The sequence below is a fragment of the Orbicella franksi genome, chromosome 7 (genome assembly GCF_964199315.1).
Source record: "Orbicella franksi chromosome 7, jaOrbFran1.1, whole genome shotgun sequence".
Lineage (NCBI taxonomy): Eukaryota > Metazoa > Cnidaria > Anthozoa > Scleractinia > Merulinidae > Orbicella > Orbicella franksi.
The window spans coordinates 7,459,670-7,483,018 of NC_138151.1; the positions used below are offsets into that span (position 1 = coordinate 7,459,670).

The 23,349-nt window shown below is 43.0% G+C and overlaps 1 protein-coding gene across 1 annotated transcript; it reads left to right on the plus strand.

Annotated features, from left to right (window-relative positions):
* Positions 1-110: 110 nt before the first annotated feature.
* Positions 111-20,007, plus strand: LOC145493305 (interferon-induced very large GTPase 1-like). Its single transcript, XM_081472744.1, has 4 exons — positions 111-718; positions 1,574-1,652; positions 9,957-12,009; positions 19,684-20,007. The coding sequence occupies exons 3-4, from the start codon at positions 9,979-9,981 to the stop codon at positions 20,002-20,004; spliced, it is 2,352 nt and encodes a 783-aa protein (XP_081328870.1). The 5' UTR covers positions 111-718; positions 1,574-1,652; positions 9,957-9,978; the 3' UTR covers positions 20,005-20,007.
* The last annotated feature ends 3,342 nt before the right edge of the window (positions 20,008-23,349 follow it).

Sequence of the window (23,349 nt, forward strand, 5' to 3'; positions counted from 1 at the left end):
TACCCCGGCCCGTGTTTTCCACTTAGACCCCGTGTTTTCCACGTGCACTTGCCCCGTGTTTTCACGTCAAACCGTGTTTTCCACAACCCGGGACCCCGGCTCCCGGAGTGTATGTTGCTTCTTATCACGGATATCATATTTATCCTCGTCCGGTTTTTCTTCGGAGACACCGTAGCTTTACTTCGAGAAAGCTAAACGTTTCCGTAGAGACGTTCTTATGTTTCTTCCATCAATTTGATCAAGATTATGTCTCTCGAGCTCGATGTATAGGTTTATTCCTCCTTTTTCCCTTCCGGTACCATATGATCAGCTAATTAATTTAGTAGTTTACGTGCTAATCAGTTGACTGTTTTGCTTGTTGTATATCCCATTGCTGACATTGTTTGACAACAGTTGCCAGTATTTCTAAAATACTCTGTACGTCTGTAGTTGCTGGTACAACTCGTACGTATGTGAGAATATTAGACATTCAGAACAGTCCGGCTTTCCACGAATAGGAAGAGAAGCTATGATTGGCTAACCGCCAGCGAACGGAAGTGACTCGTCCATTGAGAAGACGTTCGCGGGGCCGGGGAAGGAACGCGTGACGAGCCTCTTGAAGAGCGTATCCAGTTGTTGTTCGTAATTCGACCAGTCTCAGTGTTATATAGGGTGAATGATACGCAGCCCATTGAGATTCGCAAGGAGAACTGAAGAAAACCGGGACATTCAAGTGTTGGTAAGTAAAGGAACATTGAACTTAAGCTGTCCGGTCCTCGACTTCATGAACATAGCAAGCACATGGTCCACAAACCTACCGCAGTGATCAGTGATAAATGGTTTGGAACAGCATTGTAAATTGCAAATCGAAGCTCGTTTTGGTTTATCTTTTGCATATCTCCTTACCGTTTCGAATTTGTAAAACACGCAAGTACGATTGTGTGCCGTTTTCTTAGCTTTTCCACCGAATTAAAGCTTGTAGAGAACTAACTATGTCGCCTCCACGAAAAAGACTTCCATTTCTGATTTCGTGACTTTATTGTATGTAAGGAAAATTAATTTCGGGGAAACGATTGTTTTCCAGAGATGTTTGATAAACGCGGCACACAATGCAAATCTCACTCTCCCAGGTGAACAAGAGTTTCAAGTTTGGAAAACTACTCGCCTATTATAGTCCCGGCTGAACGATCAAACATTTCTGTCCTACGTCGTGTTGGATAAACACGCACGCTAACAGCTCGCGCACGATGTTGGACGAAAAATTAGTCGTGTATTTCCCTCATTCGTGATGATGGCGTTATGGCGACGCCGAAACGTGGAGCAATAAATTTATCTCTTCCCTGATTTTTCATGTCATTGCGTTAGCAAGACTCTTTTCAGAAAGTAAAGTACTGATTAAAAAAATACAATTATATTTATAATGGCTAAATTATCGCCGTCTCGGATAGGCGTTTTTCACGAAATGTTTTTGCTAATCAAAATAGGTTTTGGGGTCAAATTAAGTAAGATCATGGCCAATCAGAACCTTCCAACTGTTGCTTGCATCGCTTTACAATACGAGATTTTCAGGATTTTATCTGTCTGACGTTTACAGGGTGAATGATACGCTGCCTATTGTGAGGCAACCCGCCTAGAAAACTCAGTGGAAAAAAAACTAAGACATTCAAGTGTAGGTAAGTAAAGGGACAATGAACTTAAACTGAGCGGACTTCATGAGCGTTGCAAGCACAATGTCCGGTAACATATTGTAGTGATCCCTGAAAAACAGTTTGTAAATAACGTGAGTCGATTAACGCGTATCGTTTGCATGGAGCTTTAACGGTATGCCTGCAATTCTCCTTGTCCTTGTGAAGCAGATGAAAGGTAGGTTGCTGTAAAATACGCAGGTACGACTTAAACTTTTATCTGGAGAAGTATTCGACGAACCCTTTTGTTTAGAAAGACAACACAGAACTCGAGACCTTTGTTTATATTTCCTAAAAATACTGTCAACCGTGCCTTCCATAATCTGTCATCCTTCCAACCACAATTTGAACTGCCTGGACTCTTTAAGCTTAAATAAATAATCGAGTGGAGGATAAGTTGAGGTAACGAAATATACAGTTTTTTTTTCCTGAAATAAGAGCGTTCACTTTCCGAGAAAAATTGAGCTCCTGATGTTATCGTTACTTCCGGTTTTCCGTCGTCTGCAAATGAACTGCTTCCCGCCTTTTCCCGTTAGGACGCCATTTTGATTAATCCGTTACATGAATAAATTACACACTTCAACTTGAATAGCCCTTTTCACTGTTAATTTTTCTCATTTGCATTACAATGTAATCCAACCTGGATGCGAGGCATTCGGGCTAAAACTACAAAATAGCCCGAAATTGCCTCACATACATGCCAGATTTTATCGTAATGCAAACGAGCACAGGTAACCATGCAGGCGTACCGCGTAGCGGGTAGACTTTCTCAAAGCCCGTTTCCGCTAGATTAGATATTTAGGTGGTCCGGTGGAGAAAGGACTTTTCTTGCTTGCAGCGCGCCATTTTTAACCGACCAGTTTTCTGGTCGGTGGTGTGTCGGGGGTGTGTCAGAAGCTATATCCAGTCAGATAATGGTCTATATTCTGATGTCATTTTTCGAGTAACTTGATCGTGTGCAACATGTCGATTGCTCTCGAGGTAAAGGAGACTCAGTGAGGAAAATGAACGTGCGAAAGGCTTTGTTTTGCCTTTGCTTTACTTTGCTTTACTTTGCCTTTTACTAGGCTCGATTACCAGCCGCTGTGCGGGAAAAGAGCCCGCGCTCCTCCCCTCGGGGAGGAACGTAGACCGGACTCGAGAAAGCGGCGGAAATCGAGCCTACCTTTTTACCGACTCAATGGAGCCGCAAGCTGGTGACTTGGTTAAGCCTGTAAAAAGCCTTCGGCGAAAGTTCGAATTTAAAACGCTCTCTGCACTCAAGATACAAATTGATTCTTTTGATTTTGGGGAGAGACTGACTCGAGAAACAGATTTTGTTGGGGTCGGGTCATCTCCACATAGATTCATCATGGAATTTAGACCGTCCAGTCTTTTGAGAACTGTTTATTTCACCAAGCGACCAGCGGGCGGCCCAGGCTGTCAAATATTTACGTCACACCCAGTTTTTTTCGCGCCAACAATATGCAAATTAAATTCAATATTCCGCAGGCGGAACAAGTCGACTCGCGACTCCCTCGCTTTCCTCGTCTTGGGACTCGCTCGCTTTCGCATTTTCGCAGTCGACTTGTGGCAAGTCTACACAGCGGGCTACGAATAATTTAGATTGAGTGAATTTGTTTGGTATCGTAACTTAGCTTCTTAATGGAAATAGCGTTTTGTTTACGTCGCCCAACCCTGACTTTGTTGCGAATGCCAAGAGTCAGAGGCTGTTCTTCCCAAACTTCACTTGAATCTTCACATAAATCAGAGATTTTCCACCCAAGGTTTGTTCAGAGTGACCGGATCTTTGCGCGTTACACTCTCTAGATCTAGACACGTAAATTTAATTCTAATTGGTTGAGATTCGTTCTAACTAAATCATGTAACACAATGCCAACTGTAACTTTCATGACAGCTAGCTTGCTGGATCATGCTTAGTTTTGCTCCAGCGCTTTCAAAAAGGGAAGACATTAGCGTTCAACCCCAGACATATCTGATAGAATAATGGATTTCCATTAGTAATCCCCTCTTACCCTAGGATCAGGGCATGAGGGGTAAACCTTCCAAGTTTGATTTTAGTCTTGCAGCTATTCAGTGGGATTTTCTGTTTGTCCTTCAGTTCTGAGTTTGAATTATCTCAAACTATACAAAACATAAGCAGAGAAAAACATGAGGAAAACAAGAGAAGTGAATACCTCGGCTAACTTTTATATACTGGGTTAGCAATAACGTTAACTGGCTTTTGAACAATCTGACCCTGAATAAACAAAGAAAAGTTGTACCATGAAAATTTCATACTGATCACATGTGTGCTACATTGTGTCGTTTAAAGCTTATTTACCCCTCTTGTTTGAAAAAACAAAGCTACACAGCATTCCCAAATTGTTTTGATGCTGTGAAGCATTAATTTGTTGATTGGTCAGTGAAATTAGGAAGCTTTTACTTCCAATGCTATTTGCGTTCGAATGAACGCAGTTCTAGTTGCATAATGCGGCAAAATTTGAGTTTGCGTGTATGTATCTGGGTACAACAATTTGGCCTCCCAAAAACCTTCTTCGGGGGCAAATGACGTGATCTCCATGTTTGTCCATGTGCTTTCTTTTGACTGTTATGCAATATTGCGGACTTTCGAGTGTCGAGGAAGCTTATTGTGGACTGTAGCGGATAAGTTGTTTATTTAAAGTTTCAGGTCAGTGATAATGGCATTTAAAAACCTTGCAGACATGTCTTCAAGAAATGTGTATGACTTCTCGTAGAACAGAAAGCGGTAGTTTGGCTGCGTGTTGTGTTCCCTCTTCTCTTACTGAAAGAGGGAAAAGTGTAGTTTCACTTCGCTGGCCTAGATTTCTGTACACAAATTATGTAACATAAACCCAACGGAAGTGTTTACATAGGAAAAGAGTTCAACTCCCACAGGATTGCTTTGGTACACCAACATGTCCTCCGTTTCAATGTTTCGGAAGTGAAAATGCCCTGTAGCTGTTCCCCCAAAGCCAAGTCGGGTTCGTAAACGTAATAATTGGCCTAGTTTTGGTAACAAAAGCATGTTGTCTCGCACACATACTGGATATGAAACACGGACCTTGGTATAAAACGCGGGCTATTTAGCATTACCGACTGGGTATAAACACGGACTTAGGTATTAAACGCGGACTGCGAACTAAATGCGGCCTACCAATTTGCAGTCCGTGTGTTTTACTGACCGGTCGTAACTAATATTACATCAGTAATACATGAATAAACAAGAACAAACGCTCATGTATGCAGGTGCTTTGCGATCAATTCGTTTGTTTTCACTCCTGCTATTTCACGTTAACCTAGCTAATATCTCAGGCACAACATGCTCTTCCTAGAATTTTTGCCTTTTTAACGTACCAAACCTATCAATACTCAAACGCGCTCTTTAATCCAGGATTAATTCTAGTAATAATTGCGTGCAACAGAACGCAGTTCTAATCAGGTAATGGAGGAAAATCGACTTAAATTCCTGTATGTAGCTGGGGACACCAATAATTGCCCCCCCCCCCCCCCTACCCCCAAAAAAGAGAGAATATATTCTTCAGGGGCAAATGACGTCATCCCCATTTTCGTCCATGTGCTTTTTTGCGAGTGTTGTGCAATATTAAAGACTTCGGACTTTTGCGAGTTGAGATAGCTCACAGTGGGCTGTAGCAGATAAGTTGTTTATTTAAAGTTTGAAGCCAGTGTTAATTAATGACATTTAAAAACCTTGCAGACATGCTGTCTTCATGAAATGTGTACGAACAGAAAGCTGTAGTTTGGCTGCGTGTTGTGTACCCTCTTCAATCTCTTTGACCAAAACCAACACTGCTTTTGAAATGTGTACCTTTCACTTCGCTGGCCTAGATTTCTGTGCGCAAAATATGTAACAAATTGAAGTAAATGAATGTGTTTACATGGGAAAAGAGTTCCACTCGCACCGGATTACTTTGGTACACAAACATGTCCTCCGTTTCATTGTTTCAGAAATGAACATGCTCAATAGCTGTTTCCCCAAAGCCAAGGCGATTCAAGTCGTGTTACAGAATAGTTGTCTTAGTTTTGGTAATAAACACTGAATAAAGGCACGTCGTCTTGCATATCGACGGAACAGGCATCGTCTGTGTCAATTTACACGGTCCAGAATCGTAGGTTTCCAGTCAGTATAAGGCATGGACTGCGGACTGCGGACTGCGGACTGCAGACGGACTGGGTATAAAACACAGACTGAGGTATAAAACGCAGGCTAAGCATTACGGACTGGGTATAAAACATGGAGTTATGTATAAAACGCGGACTGCAGATGGCCTACCAACTATATACAGTCCGTGTTTTATACTGACCGGTCGTAACTAATATTACGTAACGTTTTGTAATCAATTCATCAAGTTGTTTTCGCCCCAACAGCTCAGGCACAAAATGCTGTTCCGAGAATTCTTGCTTTACCTACCAATGCTCAAAGGCACTATTCAATCTACGACTACTACTAGTTTATAATATATTCAGCAATATGGTCGTCTAGTAGAGTCCTGGGAGGGATGACAGGCTAGTGCCAGGCTGTAGAAAAGTTGTTCTCTTAACCATATTGAGTTGAATTACACATTCTAGAAGAAGAGAACAAAAGTATAAGTTTTTATGTGCAGGAATGTGAAAATGAAGGCTTTTGTTTATTTGTTCTCAGTGTACGCTAAAATAAAAACATAAAAATTATGTTGGCCACAGCTATTTATGGTATATTTTAAATTTCCTTACTTAACTCAAAGGCTAAATAACGGCTCTAACTGGGATCTCTTCTAGTTCTCGAGTCACTAGGAAGGAAAAACCTCTGCAGGCAACCCTTGGTTCACTGACACATTTTGGGTCAGTGAACCAAGGATTGCCTGCAGAGACAATCCTTGGTTCACTGTCCCATTCCTCATCTACTACTGACTGGGTACTTTTGATTACTTTTTACTTGAAATTGAGGTTTTTCACCAATAACTGTGTCCATACCATCACAGCGCCCTTCCCCCTCCCCTTACCTGTGCGGTATATTATGTAAATTATGAAACTGACTTAATGACTTGGCTAACAATGGGAATTTTCACAAACATCTTGACTTTTCCAACAATGAACAAATGATTTAGCCTTTATTAAGTTGGTCCAATATTTTGAAAATGGTTACAATATTACAGATCCCAATCACTGTGGACTTAGAAATTTGAAGCCATGAAAATTGAGATTGTCTCTGACAATGTCGAAAATAAATTTTAAAATAGTCATGAAACTATCTGAAAATGCTGAATTGTAAATTAGGTTACATTGCATACGCATTGCATAAAAGAACAAAAAGGGAATCACATTTTCAGAAATATTTCTTTATTTTTCTCACAAGGCAACACGAAAAAAATAGTCTGAAAAATTGATCTAACATAACGTGGTTGAAAAAATATATTAGAAAATACTGAAATGAGGAATAATTCAATGTTCACTATGTTGAGAATGCATCCAACAAATAGCCGAGATCGAGACAAATTTAGGCAGGAAAGTCAATGTAGGTAAAGTAACACGACGTGTCGACGACTTTGTATTGTCATTGTCAAATGAATAAATTAAAAATAACGGCAAGGCATATTTATAGTACTTATTTAGTAAACGTTACGTATATTAAAACATTTGATTGAACACTCAAGCAGATTCCATTTGCGCGAAACTTTTTACATTAATCTTTTAATGTAACGTTTGCTAACTTTATTTTCTCACATCCTATACTAAGTGCTATAAATATGCCTTGCCTTGAACTATTGATGATTCACATTCTATTAACGCCAGTTCTCTCCAGAATAGTTTTGCACTAAGCAGTATAGTGTCGTTTATTTGCGTTAGGCGCTCTGTAATTAATTTAAAGAGCTTAGTAGTGGTGCATGTGCTCGGAAACCTGCAATGAATCTTGCTTTGTGTGGTGTTTTGTGAAGTTAAGGTATCAAATAAATTTTTGGCAATTTTTTTTTCTTTCTGGTGTAATTCAATGTTGAATAATTAAGCTTTGTAAGGTTGTGTCGTGGTTCTGAATGATATCGTCAGCCCTGATATCCTGATCTTCATATGTAGAATTAAGGTTGCAGTATACCTTCGGGTCGGCAATTTTCTTCAAATGTGGAGTTTTGGGTCAAAGTAGTGGTCGAGGAATAATCTCTAATTTCTGAAAAAAAATTTGAAAAAGGCTAAATATTGGCGGAGAAATGGCAGTTTTACGTTTTCGCCGGAAGTAAAAGTTTACCTTTTGACTGACAGCCCTATGGCGCGTAAGCAATCAACCGAGACGATTTTCGCGGGAATTACGTGTATGGATATCACGAATCCTCCGTGAGAAAAAAGATGGCGACAAGTACATTTACCCTTAGTTCTTAGCGCACGAAAACCTTAACAACGTTCATAAAAACGCACAGAAACGTTATAAAATCTTCAAACCTAGGCTACTCAATGTCCTTAGTACAGGGACAAATACTTTGAAACTTTGGCTTTCTTTGTGCCTTTTAGGCTGTGTTAGGTTCGCAAGGCATTGTGGTAAAACGTACAGCCGCCATCTTTTTTCCTACGGTGGATTGACTACTCAGTTGTTCAGCATTGTTGTGCTGACTACCCAGCATTTTTGGTATTAAGTGTAACTCTATTAAGTTATAAGTAAACATAGACCTCATGGACTAGTTCGAAAAAGCGAAAACAGCGAAGGACGAATGAAAATACATCAATGAGTGAAGAAGAGAAAGTTCGCCATGCGGATGAAGCTTTAGCTATCGTTTAAGGCGGGCAAAATATTCGTAGTAAGAGAAAAGAGAGGGTCTGTAAAAATTTCGGAACTTGACAGCAATAACAGGGATGTTGACAGAGACTCTTCTGATGAGTCCGATATCGACGAATCGTCGGACTCATTGAGACCATTTGAAATATTATCCATAAAGAGTTGACCACACACAGTTGCTCCCCACGCTTTCTTTTGTTTGTTTTCTTCGCTCAGCCACTCTAGCGTTCGTATCCTTTTTAGTCTTCACCATTTTGCCAGACCAGCTTCAAGAAAAACCGAGCAACAGAAAAAGTATCTTTCCTCCTTCGGCGCCTTGAGCGCATTGCAAAGCACAAGGATTCGTGCGTAAATTTCACTAGGAGGTTAACGGTGGTAAACTTTCCCTGCAGTCTGATTGGCTCAGTTACCTGAGAACCCAGTTGAAGGCGTTTGTGGGCGGAGTTTGTTTGCGAAGCAGAAGATTTTTCTTAGCGCTATTTTCTCAAATAAATTTTTTTACTTGTAGCAGACACTTTAAAGAGTTATAACTCAAAGGGAATTTGTTCAATTGCCCTCAAATTTGGACAGTAGCTAGTTTAACATATAAACTACAAACGTGTGTCTGGGAATTGTTAATTCCAAAATCGTTTTTCTTCCTATTTCGAAAATGTTCTGTAACTTTTTACTACAATTGAATATGCCAAAACGCAGACACATTTTTAAAGCGCCTTGGGCCCTGAAACCAAGGAAAAAATTAAATTGGCAAAAAACGAAATTAGTTTTTTAATTTGACTTGTAGCTTTCGAAAGGTGATTCGGGCGCTCGCATTTAATGGTCGTGAAAAATTCGACAATTCATTTTATTTCGAAATTGTTGGCATATTTTGATAGTCAGCTCTATAAGCTTTAATTTGATATAGGGGTTAGGTATCCACAGCTTAAAATGCACGTGCTACATCGCTTGGACACGAGACACCCCTGAAGGTATAACTGTAACCTTAATGGTCTGGTTGGTAATCCTAGAGCGTAGCCATATCATGCTTTTGAGTCTTGCACAAACTCAAGTGGTGAAATTGAAGGCAATAAACTGTGGGTATGTGTATGAGTCTTTCAATCACATTCTCGTTCTTGGTGGCAACCAGTCTTGATAGCATTGATCTCGAGGTCGGGACAAACTTAAGGTGACACGGTACGGGGACGGGGCGCAGGGACAAGTCGCTTCTTGTGACATTCAAAAGTTTTGGTTAAAATGTTTGGTACCGTGACAAATCGCACAGATTCACAAAAAGGATTCAGATTTTTGCAAAACCTCATTTCTTCTTATTTTCTAGTTATTTCTAGTTGAGTCATTTGATTTCTAATTCTGTACCTTAGTTGCATTCCTAACTCAATTCCTAACTTTACCTCGAGAAAATATCCGAGAATTGTAACCTGTTCCATCCTGAAACAGGCTACAATTCCTAAAGTTCATACAGCATGGCAATGTTTACTATTTCGTGGTAACTATATAAAATTAGCTTCCCTATTCGTTTTTTTTTTAATTTATAGGTAGACAACTCCGTCATTGAAGATGGCATCTGATAAAATAAGGAGCGTGATGGCTGATTTACCACAGAACGATCCAGCAAAGTGTGAAGGACTGATTCGAGACCTGCATTACAAGATAGCTGCAATGTCTGATACAGCAGAAAAAGAAAAGCTCTTAAATGAGCTCAAGACCGTTGCCTGCTTTGGATTAGACGAAGAGCTGAGGAAATTGCTCGAGAGGAAAGGGTTGGTAATGGGGGCTCTCACCCTTGTGGTAAAATACCTGACTAATTTACCCGAACTTGCTCAATATCTTTGCGGAGAAGATTCCAAACGGAACTTAGAGGACGTCGGATTGGAGAATCTTAAAAGAAGACTAGCACCAGAACTTGAACTACTTGGAAGGCTCACTGAAGCAAATATTGATGTGACAAAGGACTGGGTTAAAAGGCTTTGCAAGAGAGCGCCGTCCCTGAAGGTGCTTCCGAGACTGAGCTTGGGGGAACTGGAAAGCTGCTGCCAAGGAGCCAATGAAGGAGAAATGAAAGAGGTTTACCGACTGGTTACAGTTTCTGAGTCACCCAAGGAGCAGCTGTTCGCTGTTCCACAAGATGAAACACTTGTGAAGAAAAACCAGGAATCTAAGGCTGTCGACGGGCCAAAACTAGAGAGAGCCAGAGAGTTGATGACTGCAGCTAAAGCAATGGCCACAGAACAATCAGAGTCGTCAAAAAGAAATGTGAACTACAAACTAACTGAGATTTTAAAAATTCTAGAGCTACCGAGGGAATGGTTCCAGCCAGAGACAGTGAGACCAGAGGAAACTTTTCATCAACTAGAGCAGATAATTAATCATTACAGTATAGTCATGGAATTAGGTGACATGTACCTGAGCAATGTAGAAATAATTGCAAAGGCCAGCGGCGGGCGAGCACTTTGTGGGGTCTACTATTCCGAGTATGAGCCACTTAAAACAGCAGGAAGGCCCCTCCTCTTGGTACCTGAGAAAGTAATTTTGACCAATCCAAGTGCTACTCAAGAGATCAAGGTCATGAAATTCTCTGCCAAAGGGGTAGCTGCTGATTACGTTCGCAACGTAGAATCATCAAGCTCCAGTGTTGGTGGCAGTGTGGCAGGGTTCCATGGTTTATTGGTCGGAGAAGTGAAAGGAGGTTATGGCTCTGAACAACAAAAACAAGCCGTCAACTATGCTAAGGCTTCAACCACAAGTGCATCAGTCCTACAGTACATTAGAACTGCGAAGAAAACATTTCAACTTGATCGACAAGAGATGAAGCTCTCTTTGTCTGCTAGAAGAATGGCCCTGTCTATTGCCCAAGGTAGAAATGGAAGTGTAAGCATCCCAGGAGGCAGTGGATTTTCTTTCTGTGGCCTTCTGTGCAATTCAAGCTTGTCGTCAAGGGACAAGGCAGCGGCACGCAATTTCATGAAACGTTATGGGAGTCACTTTCCGTCAGGACTTCAAACTCTGGGTGGGGTCTTCTTCAGCATTGCCGATGCCCAAAATAAAAGCGAAATAGAAGTGTCCACCTTAACCGAGGCTGCGGCAAAACATCTGCAGCACCAGATTTCCATTGGCTTTCTTGGTGGAGCATTTGGGGCTGGAGTGAGTGTCAGTGGCAGGAGTACTAGTGGTGCAGGACGAAACACTACTTCCCACAAAGAAGATGCGGCGATTAGCTTTACCTGTGAGGTTAAATCCGTTGGACCCCCGGTAACAAACCCTGTAACATTTAATAAGCTGTTGTCCTATAATTCCACTTGGGCATTGATTGACCGGGGAGAAGTGGAAGGTTACATTCCTGTCTGGGAGTTAATCAGGAATAGTGGCAGCGAGTTTGAGAAAGCAGCGGAAGTCTTGGAAGCAACATGGTATTGGGACGAAAAGAAAAGGAAAGATCACTGGGAAAAGCAGATCGCCAAAGAGAAAACTCAGAGAGAATTAGGCAAGGCACAAGAGGAAAGAGGAGAAGAACTAGAAAGGGCCAAGGAGGAGTTACTGCACATTAAGAAAGAACACCTTCGAAAAAGGGATGAATTTCTTAGAGTATCGGTAAGACAGCTAATCGCAGGGTAACCAGTATGCCATGAAATGATGTCTCCCTACAATTTAGCCCAAACCCACACGTATATAAGGGTTTCTGTTACCCATTTTAATTTTACGAAATAACGCTCTCACGAGTTAAACAAAAATTGTATAACCCCTGGGAGCCTTATTTGTAAAATTAAAATGGGTAACAGAAACCCTTGTATATGTGTGGGTTTGGGATCTCGGCTTAGAGCCACAGTTTGCAGCACGAGCATGGATATGCAAATTTAAGGTTGTCAAGTAGACTTGCCACAAGGCGACCACGTGGGTTTCAGTGTATAGTAGGTAAGCGAGCGAAGCGAGCTGCGAGGTTTTAGGCTGCTAAGCGGCATCACTGCGAAGGTTGCGAAGCGGTTGAGCGAGCGACAAAGTCGCGAGAGGTCAACTTGTCTCGCTTGAAGGATTTTCGTTTGCGTTTTGCGCCAAAAATGAGGAGTGGCGTGACTTGCAACTGCATGCGATGTCTCAGATTACCTCTGCAAGTCCTTGCCTTGTGTTACAAGTGGAACGTGAGGGACTGGGCCCAGCCCCAGGTCACTTATTATTATGGGATCGAAAATCCCACGCGTTGGCGAGAATAAAAACGAAACGAGGATCGATGAGAAAACGAGTTGTCATTGCAGTTTTGTAGTAGTTCCTGTGCGAGATTGAGTAGAGTGTAACATTTGGTGACCCCGACGTGACAAAGGAACCACCGAAATGTCTATAGAAGTCGTCGAAGAGATTCAGATAGAGGTGAGAACAGCAATTTGTCAGCTTAGCGAAGCGAGTCTTCGAGAAATCTGTGCGGGGCTACATATCGAAGTTAAAGAGACGGATACAGGACGCCTGGCGTTAATACAAATCCTAACGAAATATTTAGACGCCGAAGAACTCGGAACTGAAGCACTAACGAATCTCAGAGAAACAATTAAAGAAAAGAAACCGGCAACGAAGGACGCGAAGAGTGAACAAGAGGGTGGTGTGAAAACCGAACATGTGGATCAGAAGTCTGCTGTCAAGTCAAGCACAAATGCAGTTACGCCTAAAGAAACCACAGCGATTCCACCGTTCAGGAAGGAATTTAAAATATCGGGACAGATTGGAGATTCACGTCAGAAAGATCGCTTGAGCTTTACCAGTCTTGCTCACCAAATTAACGCTGGATTGAAACGGGGCTATAAAGAAGAAGAAATTGTCGAGGCTGTTATTCGAGCTATCAATCCAGGCCTTAGATTGAGGAGCTACTTGGAAGGTAAGCCCGATCTAGATCTTGCCAGATTACGTAAAATACTCCGGTCACATTACCAAGAAAGGGGGGCTACGGAAATGTATCAGCTGCTCAGTTCGGCAGTACAGGAAGCTGGGGAGACCCCTCAGGACTTTCTTGTTCGCCTCCTTGATCTAAAGCAGAAAGTACTGTTTGCATCTCAAGAAGCAGGATCTGATTTGAAGTATGACCCAAAGCTGGTACAGTGCATGCTTCTGCATTCATTATTAACTGGGTTACGGAATGATAACATTAAAATGGAGATAAAACCATGCCTGCAAAACACCCAAGTGGAAGATGAAGAACTTTTTGAGAAATTGAATGCAGCAGTTAGTAATGAAACAGAAAGAATGCAGAAGCTTGGTTCCCGTCATGACCAGCTCACAAACCGAACCCCCACACAGCTTGTAGCTCAATTGGCCACCCATGATGACAGCCATGCCTCAGTTGAAGGTAAAACCCCAGAAAAGCCACCAAAAGTTAACCTTCTTACTGAAGTTAGAGAGTTGAAAGCGGAATTGGCTGCTATCCGGGAGGGCATGGAACAACAAAGCCGCGCTAGCCCTCACCCACAGTACAACCCTGTAGAGCAAGGGAGGGTTCGCCCTAGAGGGTGCTGGAATTGTGAAAGACAAGGAAGGGGTTTCCGTTGCAACCATTGTTTCAACTGTGGTGATGTCGGCCACTTCAGTTACCAATGCCTAAGGTCAAGCCGAAGGGGTTATAACTCAGCAAGCCCCCAGGGAAACAGACAAGGGTTGCCCCCACGGGACAAGGAGCAGCCCCCCCGATTCATGAGCAGTCCCAACAATGCATGAACTGTGGAAAGAGGGAGGATTGGGCACATCAATACTTGCGGTGTTCACAGTGCCATACTAGCCACTATTGTTCAAAAGTTTGTCAAAGGGAACATTGGGAGAAGCATAAGAAACTATGTCAAGCCATTAGCGAAGTTGAACTGAGGGAAAGGGCAAGTGTTGAAACATTGAAAACGTCGTTCAGTTCCCACCTAACCCCGAGACAACGCTCTAAACTCACCAAATTAGTGGGAAGAAAATGTGTGGTTTCCTGCTTGATTCAAGGGGAAAAGGTGGATGCCCTGTGGGATACCGGAGCTCAAGTTTGTGTTGTGTCCAAACATTGGAAAGAAATTAACCTACCAAACGAGCCAGTAAGAGACATAAGCGAGTTATTGGGGGAAGATGGATTAAATCTCCAGGCCGTGAACGGTACAAAAATCGCATATGATGGCTGGATTGAGGTGGAGTTCCAGTTGGTTGGGGAGGACGGGTACTCGGAGCCATTGACAGTACCCATACTAATAGGAAGTGAAGATAATCAGGAGTATCCCATCATTGGCTTTAATGTCATTGAAGAGGTCATTAAGAGGAGTAGTAGCCCCAACACAACCAGCCTATTGCCCCGAATAGTGAATGACTCGTTCCCATCTGTGAAAGAGGGCGAAGCAAGAGCGCTGGTTAATTTCATCCAAAGTATGGATGATGAAGCTGACACCGGTATGCTCAGAGTCGGCAGACAAGACATACGTGTTCCACCAGGAGAGACTGTGAGAGTCAAATGTCAGGTACACTTTGGACTACTAGAAGAAGATTTGCCTGTTGTGTTTGAGCCCAAAGAGGAAGGGGCGTGGCCTGAGGGGCTAGAAGTTCAGGGCTGTCTCCACCGAATCTCCCCGAGGTCTTCGAGCCGAATGTATGTTCCAGTATGCAACAACACCGAACGAGAGATGACCTTACGTAGGCGGACAGAACTGGGCACTATACAGTTAGTGCAGTCCGTCACGCCACTGCCAGTCGAAGCTGAACAGAAACAAGAGAAAGAGGAAGGTGAAACTTGGAGTGAGGCAACCAGTTGTGAGCGGGAGCCAAGTCAGCCCGAACAAAGTAAAGCAGAGTGGACTCCCCCAGTTGACTTGAGCCATTTGTCAAGTGAGCAACGGGTGATTGTGAAGGAGATGTTGAGGGAAGAATCCGGGGCCTTCGCTATAGATGATGGTGACATTGGATGTGCCGAACATTTGAAATTGGAAATCAACCTGAGAGATGACGTCCCAGTACAAAAAACATACAATTCAATTCCAAAGCCCTTGTACGAAGAGGTAAAGTCACACTTGCAGGATATGATCAATCGTGGTTGGATAAGCAACTCAAAGTCACCCTACTCTTCCCCAGTGGTGTGTGTGAGAAAAAAAGACGGCAGTCTGAGACTATGTGTTGACTATAGGCAGTTAAACAGCAAAACTGAGGATGACCGCCAGCCAATCCCTCGCATCCAAGACATCCTGAATAGTCTCAGTGGGAACACTTACTTTTCAGTGTTAGACCAAGGAAAGGCATATCATCAAGGATTCGTAGCAGAAGAACACCGACATCTAACAGCGTTCATCACCCCCTGGGGTTTATACCAGTGGAACCGGATTCCTTTTGGCCTTAAAAATGCACCGGCAGCTTACCAGAGGTACATGGAGAAATGCCTAGAAGGTCTCCGCGATGAAATATGTATTCCATATCTTGATGATGTCCTGGTGTACAGTAGGACATTTTCTGAGCATGTAGACAATGTGCGAAAGGTACTTAAACGTTTGCAGGAGTATGGTATCAAGCTGAAGCCAAAGAAATGTGAGTTGTTTAAGCCCCGTGTTCGTTACTTAGGCAAAATAGTCTCAGCAGATGGCTACACGATGGACTCAGCAGACGTTGCAGCAGTGGCAGCCCTTAAGGAAACTAAACCAAGAACTGTTGGTGAATTGCGCAAACTCCTGGGTTTCATAAGCTATTACCGCCAATATATTCGCGACTTCTCCAGATTAGCCAAACCCCTTTATGACCTACTTTCAGTTAAAGAATGCAGTGACCAGCCCAGCAGAGCTAAAGGACAGAAACAGCACCCCAAGTGGAAGTTGCCGACATCGAAAGGACAATCGTCATCAAATCACAAAATCCCGTGGAATGAAAGACACCAAGAGCGATTAAACTTCCTAATTGAACTTCTTATGCAGCCAGGGGTAATGGCTTACCCTGACTTTGAACGACCATTTGTACTGCACACGGATGCCTCAAGCGAAGGACTTGGGGCGGTGCTCTACCAAGAACAAGGGGGGAAATTGAGAGTTGTTGGCTATGGCTCAAGGACATTGACGCCCGCGGAACGGAACTACCACTTGCACTCAGGAAAGTTAGAATTCTTGGCCCTAAAGTGGGCAATTACTGACAAATTCAGGGATTACTTATTCTATGCTCCATCCTTCGCTGTTTTCACTGACAATAACCCGTTAACGTATGTGATGTCATCAGCAAAGTTGAATGCCACGGGGCATCGGTGGGTGGCCGAGTTAGCGGATTATAACTTTACAATCAAGTACCGACCGGGCAAGACTAATGTTGACGCGGATGTTCTGTCAAGAATCCCATTGGACATAGACAAGTATATGAGCGATTGTACAGAGGAAGTACCCAAAGATGTCCTTGAAGCAACCGTGGAAGCAGTTAGGGAACAGGCAAAAGGCACAATCCCATGGGTTACGGCAATTGCCGCAGACTTGACAACTCCTGAACCGACATTAAAGGATTTGAATCTAAAACCCTTCAGCCCTAGTGAAATCAAGGAGGCACAGCACTCGGATAGTGCTATATGCCGCGTGCTTTACTACAAGACACACGGGATCAAACCGGGTGGTGGCCAACTGAAGAATGAACCCCATGGAGTTACCAACCTTATGAGAGAATGGAAGAAACTGGAAGTTGATGAACATGGTATCCTGCGACGAAGAACAAGCTCTAAGATACAATTAGTTCTGCCACACAACTTCATCCCAGTGGTACTTAAAGAACTACACACAGAGATGGGACACCTTGGAGTGGAGAGAGTCGCAGAACTTGCAAGGTCCCGCTTCTACTGGCCACATATGTACCGTGACATAGAGTATTTTGTGACACAACGTTGCAGATGCATCAAACAGAAGAAACCAAACACAGTCACGAAAGCACCTATGATGCACCTGATGACATCAGCACCCTTTGAAGTAGTTTCCATTGATTTTCTGCATCTGGACAAGAGCAAAGGTGGATATGAATATGTACTGCTGATTGTTGATAACTTTACCAAATATGCCCAAGCCTATGCAACGCGCAACAAGACGGCCCGTACTGCTGCTGAGAAGATCTACAATGAGTTTATCCCAAGGTTCGGTTTCCCAGCACGAATACATCACGACCAAGGTGGTGAGTTTGAAAACAAATTGTTCCACAACCTAGAACGTCTCAGTGGAGTTGCCAGCTCGCGAACCACTCCATACCACCCACAGGGCAATGGCCAGGTAGAACGCATGAACCGAACGTTACTCTCGATGCTAAGGACCCTCCCGGAGGAAAAGAAATCGAACTGGAAAGATTCCTTAAACAAGCTTATACATGCGTACAACTGCACAAGACACGAAACGACTGGGTTCTCGCCATTTTACCTGATGTTTGGCCGTTCCCCACGATTACCAGTTGATTTGCTGTTTGACCTAGACAACGACCTTCAACAGGGTGATTACCAGGACTATGTAAAGACGTGGCAAGCAGATATGAGACAGGCCTACGACCTAGCATCTAGGAACACCCAGAAATCGTCAGCCAGGAGTAAAGTGTATTACGACAAGAAGGCTTCCGCAGCAGTCCTACTCCCCGGCGACCGCGTACTTGTTAGAAACCTTTCAGAAAGGGGAGGACCTGGAAAGCTCCGTTCACACTGGGAAGAGCAAATTTATGTAGTTGAGGAACGCATATCTGATAGTCCAGTCTATCGAGTAAAGCCAGAACTTGGCCGTGGGAAACAACGAGTGTTACACCGTAACTTGCTACTTCCTTGTGATGCTTTACCACTGCCTAAACCAACGAGAGCATCATCCAAGACCACCCAACTAAGACCTAGAGTGCCACCTCAGCCTGAAGACATTGGAGAGAGTTCCGATGATGAGTATGAGATGAACACACTGTCCTCTCCAGTCACCCATGAAATAGCCTTTCCGGCGGAAGTAGACACCCCTCCTATGGACCCACAGGACCACTGTGATAATGAAGATTGTGCCACTATGTCAGATACCAGGGACCAACCTGACCCACAAGTGGACACTGGTGACTCATCAGTGCCAAATTCATCCGTCCTAGATGTGACTGATATGGCCCCTGAGGAAAGTGACAATTCAGATTCAGAGGAACACCTAGAGGGAACTACCCGACCTAGAAGGGAGAGACGACCCCCTCGGATTCTGACTTACAGTCAGATGGGGGTACCCGAGTACCAACGTTTAAACCCAGTAGTAAACGCAATTCAATGCCCTCAGGTGATACTTCCCTACCAAGTCATGGCCAACTGGCTTGTACCTCACTGCCGGTGTGTTCACTGCACCCCGCACATCCCATTCATTCCACAGCTGCAGTATATACCACAGCCCATATGGACAAACCAGTAATGAACACTCCTGAAGTCACAACTGATTACTCCGAGTATTAACCATGGACAAGCAGACCTGTTGCTCGCCTTCTGTGACTTAACTCATAAGCGAAATTTGTGTTGGATTTTCCCTCTAGTTACAAACTGTTAAAGACAAAACCTGCGGATCATGGAACTGCCACAATAAGTATTCAGTTTGAAACATGACGAGAACTGACGCTCCCTCCTAACCATTGTTCTTTTTGGTTTTGTATTTCCTGTTATAATGTCGGGACGACATTTCTGTTGGAGGGGAGTGTGTTACAAGTGGAACGTGAGGGACTGGGCCCAGCCCCAGGTCACTTATTATTATGGGATCGAAAATCCCACGCGTTGGCGAGAATAAAAACGAAACGAGGATCGATGAGAAAACGAGTTGTCATTGCAGTTTTGTAGTAGTTCCTGTGCGAGATTGAGTAGAGTGTAACACTTGCAGAATGTATTGATATCTTAAATAACTAAAATGTCTTGCAACTGTTGTTCTGAACAATCTTCTACGTAAGACCCTGAAATGCCGAGTGGATTTAGGTTCAAGACCTGATCTTTCATGAGCGAAATCAGCGGAACCACCATCAAGACGACATTGTTGCTATTACAGCTACTCTCTCCATTTAAACAATCAAAAGCGTCAGCTCCGGTTGGGGCAGAAACAAACACATCTCTTCCGGACAGATATTGTGCTGGTAGTCTCGCAATATAGAATATTCCGCGGCCATTGTATTAATTTGAGGACCCTTTGAGGCCTCTTAATCGCTTTCGCAATCGACCCTATATTGAATTCAAATGTAAGTCACGTTTTGTTGACAGTTCTTAGCCAAGTTAATTCTCCTAATCCTTGTTTTGTTTTGTTTTGTTTATTCAGTTGATGGGTTATTTGTTCATATTTGTTCTAGAGGTATGAACGGGAAGACATAAGGTCATTTTGGCCAGCAAATGGAAAGGACATCTTCACTGGGCCTCGGATGAAAAGAGCAGAGGCCTATGACAGAGGCATCCTTCACATCATGGAGGATCCAGAACACAATATTTGTGGAATTATTGGGGATGTGCATAAGGAGGGTCTCTGCACTTTGAAATGTTTGAAATTCAAAGCTAAGCCCAATTTCAAGCGTGTAGATTATGAGTGGCCATCTTGGAAATATGGCGATCGCGTGGCTCTCTTCTTCAGTGAAATGTTCTTCAAGTGGAAGGATCTTGTTCCAGAGCGAGAATAATTGCATATGTCAAACATTTTTTTCGAAAACGTCTGGAAGGTAAGCCATTAGGCTTTGTTGTTTATGGCTTTAATCTTCAGCGTCCTTGATTTCTAGGACTTAATATAGATTTAAAACCGAGTACAACGAACCTGCAAGTTATGATCTTTGGTCCAGGTCAAAATAATGGTGATATTAATCAGCAATAATCATTATTGCTGGCAAGCCACAGGGATTCACCACGCTATTCCACACAGTCCTTGTGTTAGGTAAGGTACAAGCTGCGAACAACCTCGGTTTCTTGGGTACTTGTCATTAGGGACATGCTCACTTCACCGACTGGTTTACTTCCCACAGTTGGGGATCTTAACCTTATTATGTTCAACTTGTTGTGCTTATTTCGGGGAGACAGCATGTAAGAGGGGCACAGAGGCACATTTATGGTATGTAGAGGAAAACAGACCCTAAAACGTCAATTTCTGTGCAGTCTTTCCTGACTTGGCGCGCCAGACGTAGATGTGCTTGGCCTTGACTCAAAAGTAGAGTAAAAGTAAAGTAGACAATGCCCTTCTCGACCTCTCTTTTCTGATCTTTTTGGCTTCTATAAGTTTTTGTGGTTGAAAAGTCCAACGGTGATGCTTTGGAGCCGTGCGAGTGTCACAACAGCGGGTTTCTGGTGTTTTCAAAGAGAACGTCGCGGCAACCAATGCAGACGTGTAAAGAAACCTTAAGCAATGTTTCAGTCCGGCAGTAATTCAGTCTTCTGGTAACTTTCAGTCGGCAGGTATATTTTGCAGGTCGCGGGTTGCAGGTTGCAGGTTGAAATTTAATTATAATTGGAAAACCGCTGGCACTTAAAAGAAACGTACAGTTGGTAGACTTACCGTGACTGTTACATGACACTGTTTACAGTCGCTCAGAAAGGTGGCTTCCACCTAAATGCCAAGCCGGCCGAAGCGATGAGAGGAGAGTATATTCCTATGATTTTAAGCCTGCAATGAATTATTGTTTTTGAAGAAACATCTGAAATATCATCTGAAATATCTGCTGAATTTGGTTTCTTCCCTGTGAGTAAACCACACTGAGCTTGTGCTAGTATACTCCGTCAGTTAAAATTTTATATTATTTCATTTCTTCATTTATTTGCTCCATTTGTGATGGCAATCTTCTGTTGTTGAGGGAAGACCCGAGCCAAATCTGGAATCGATGGAAACATCTGTGGAGCGGCCATCCAGATGGCTTTGAAGAGATTTCACGGGTCTCGCGTGTCGATCGATAAGTACTTATAGCGGATCGATCGTGTTTTTGATGGACATGAGAACATCGCTCACACCAAGTGCGATCATAAACATGTTGCGAAGCGTACGAAGTCTCTGGTTTCTGTACACGGCGTAACAAGTTAGAAGATTGCCAAAGAAGGCCTCAATACTAATAACAGCGTGTTTTCACTATGTGAAAGAGGTGAACTACCTTATGTAAGAACCCCTGACGAGTATGTAGGTTATCAACTATTTTTAGTGCCAGCGGTTTTCCAGTTATAATTAAATTTCAACCTGCAACCTGCAACCTGCGACCTGCGAAATATACCTGCCGACTTCCAGTGCTCTTCCTCATAATATTGGTATTTGTACGACTTCACTGTTTTGCACTTTTCTGTCTACACTCATTTTCTGTCTTGTTTTTGTATGTCTCATTACGAGCAATATCCACATTGCCAGCAATCGCTTTCACGCTGAGCTATTTGGTGTATTTAGACCCCAGGGGGGGGGGGGGGGGACTCCGATATGAAATGGACGGGGATGCTTGTCGTCTCGCTTAGGGGTGTAAATTTCGGATTTTGGTCTCGCTTAGGGTGTTCTGGGCAAAATTTTTATTATTTTTAGCCGTCAAGGTCTCGTTTAGGGTTGCACGCGAAGAAATAACAAAAAAGAAAGAATTTTGATTCTTTATATTTACTCGGTTCATATAAACAATAAAGTACACTGTAACAAAATGTCTTTGTCTATTGTTTTACAAGAGTGTAATACGAAACTCGGCGGCTTACACAGAACGGTTATTTGATCACTGCTAAAAATATCCACATGCTTTGCTTGCTATACGATTCTTATTATAAACTGGTCTCTTTTAGGGGTCTGTATAAGCTTCGGCCACGCCCAGATTGGTCTCTTTTAGGGTTTAAATTCAAAATTTCCGACGAGCATCCCCGTCCATTTTATATGGGAGTCCCCCCCCCCCGGGATTTAGACCTATTCACAAAGGAAATCACAAGCAGCCCAATCTCAGTGTGAGAGTCGAGTGATGTAAACAACAAGGTTGCCAATTGAGGAATTCAAGAAGATAATTGCATGCAAAAGTTCTCAACAACAAAGCCATTCCTTATTGCCATGGTGTGTTTCTTGCTTCCTTTATAGCTATTTTCCTGACCTAATGGGATTTAAGCGATTTTTTTGCTTCCTGGGTTCATAAATAAAAGAACATTAGGCTGAGTACTTGTTTCGTTTAAGCCCACCCAAAATTTCCCCAGCCAAAAATCCACCGTACAATCCAATTACAGTGGTTGAACTTTCATTTCAACTCTGGAGCCACGCAATAGTAGCCTTGCGAGCAACGTCAGGGAAAGAACATGATGAAAGATCATGTCACATTTACAACGGTTGAAATTGGCAAACGATTCATGGGGCATTACCAGACTGAGACGGAAATTTGTCATCAAGACCCTGGGTCCCATCAGGTTGAAATCGCGCCACTAAGTGTTTGCAAACTCGGAAGAATCTCCCGAAAAAAAAAAATCAGTGTTTTTGTTTTGTTATCAGCAACGGTAGTTGTCTTGTGGTGGGTGGGTTCACAAGGATCCCTTCTATCTTTTAAGCGGTGTACTGGGAAACAAACTGATGGCTGACAGAGTTGAAATGAAAGTTTAACCATACTAATTGGATTGCATGGCGAAATGTTGGTCACTGGGAAAATACCATGTGCACTGGTATGGAGCCAATGATGGCAAATGATTGCTCAGAAGGGTTTGCTGCCACTGGCATTAAATCTAGTTTGATATGATGCTTTCAGAGGTGAGCTTTCTTTTGTTTTCTATTTGTCAACGGCAAACGTATCAGACCATGCCAAGCAAACTAACCTGAGGGAAAGCAAATAGTGCTTCTTGAGAGTTACTGAGAATTCTCTTGTATCATTAATCCATAAAGCATCAAAACTACATGTGACACTCAAAACTGCTGGTTTAAGCAGCCAAAAGGGTATCAGCAAGGGAGGTTAGACAGCAACCCTAAAACACAGAAACTGGAAACTGAAATCCAGAACCGGAAATCCAGAATCCGGAAACTGGAATCCGGAATCCACAAATGAAAGAAAATA

Coding starts and splice junctions, on each gene's coding strand:
- LOC145493305 (XM_081472744.1), top strand. CDS start 9,979: ATGGCATCTGATAAAATAAGGAGCGTGATGGCTGATTTACCACAGAAC. Junction 12,010..19,683: donor ATGAATTTCTTAGAGTATCG/GTAAGACAGCTA, acceptor TATTTGTTCTAG/AGGTATGAACGGGAAGACAT.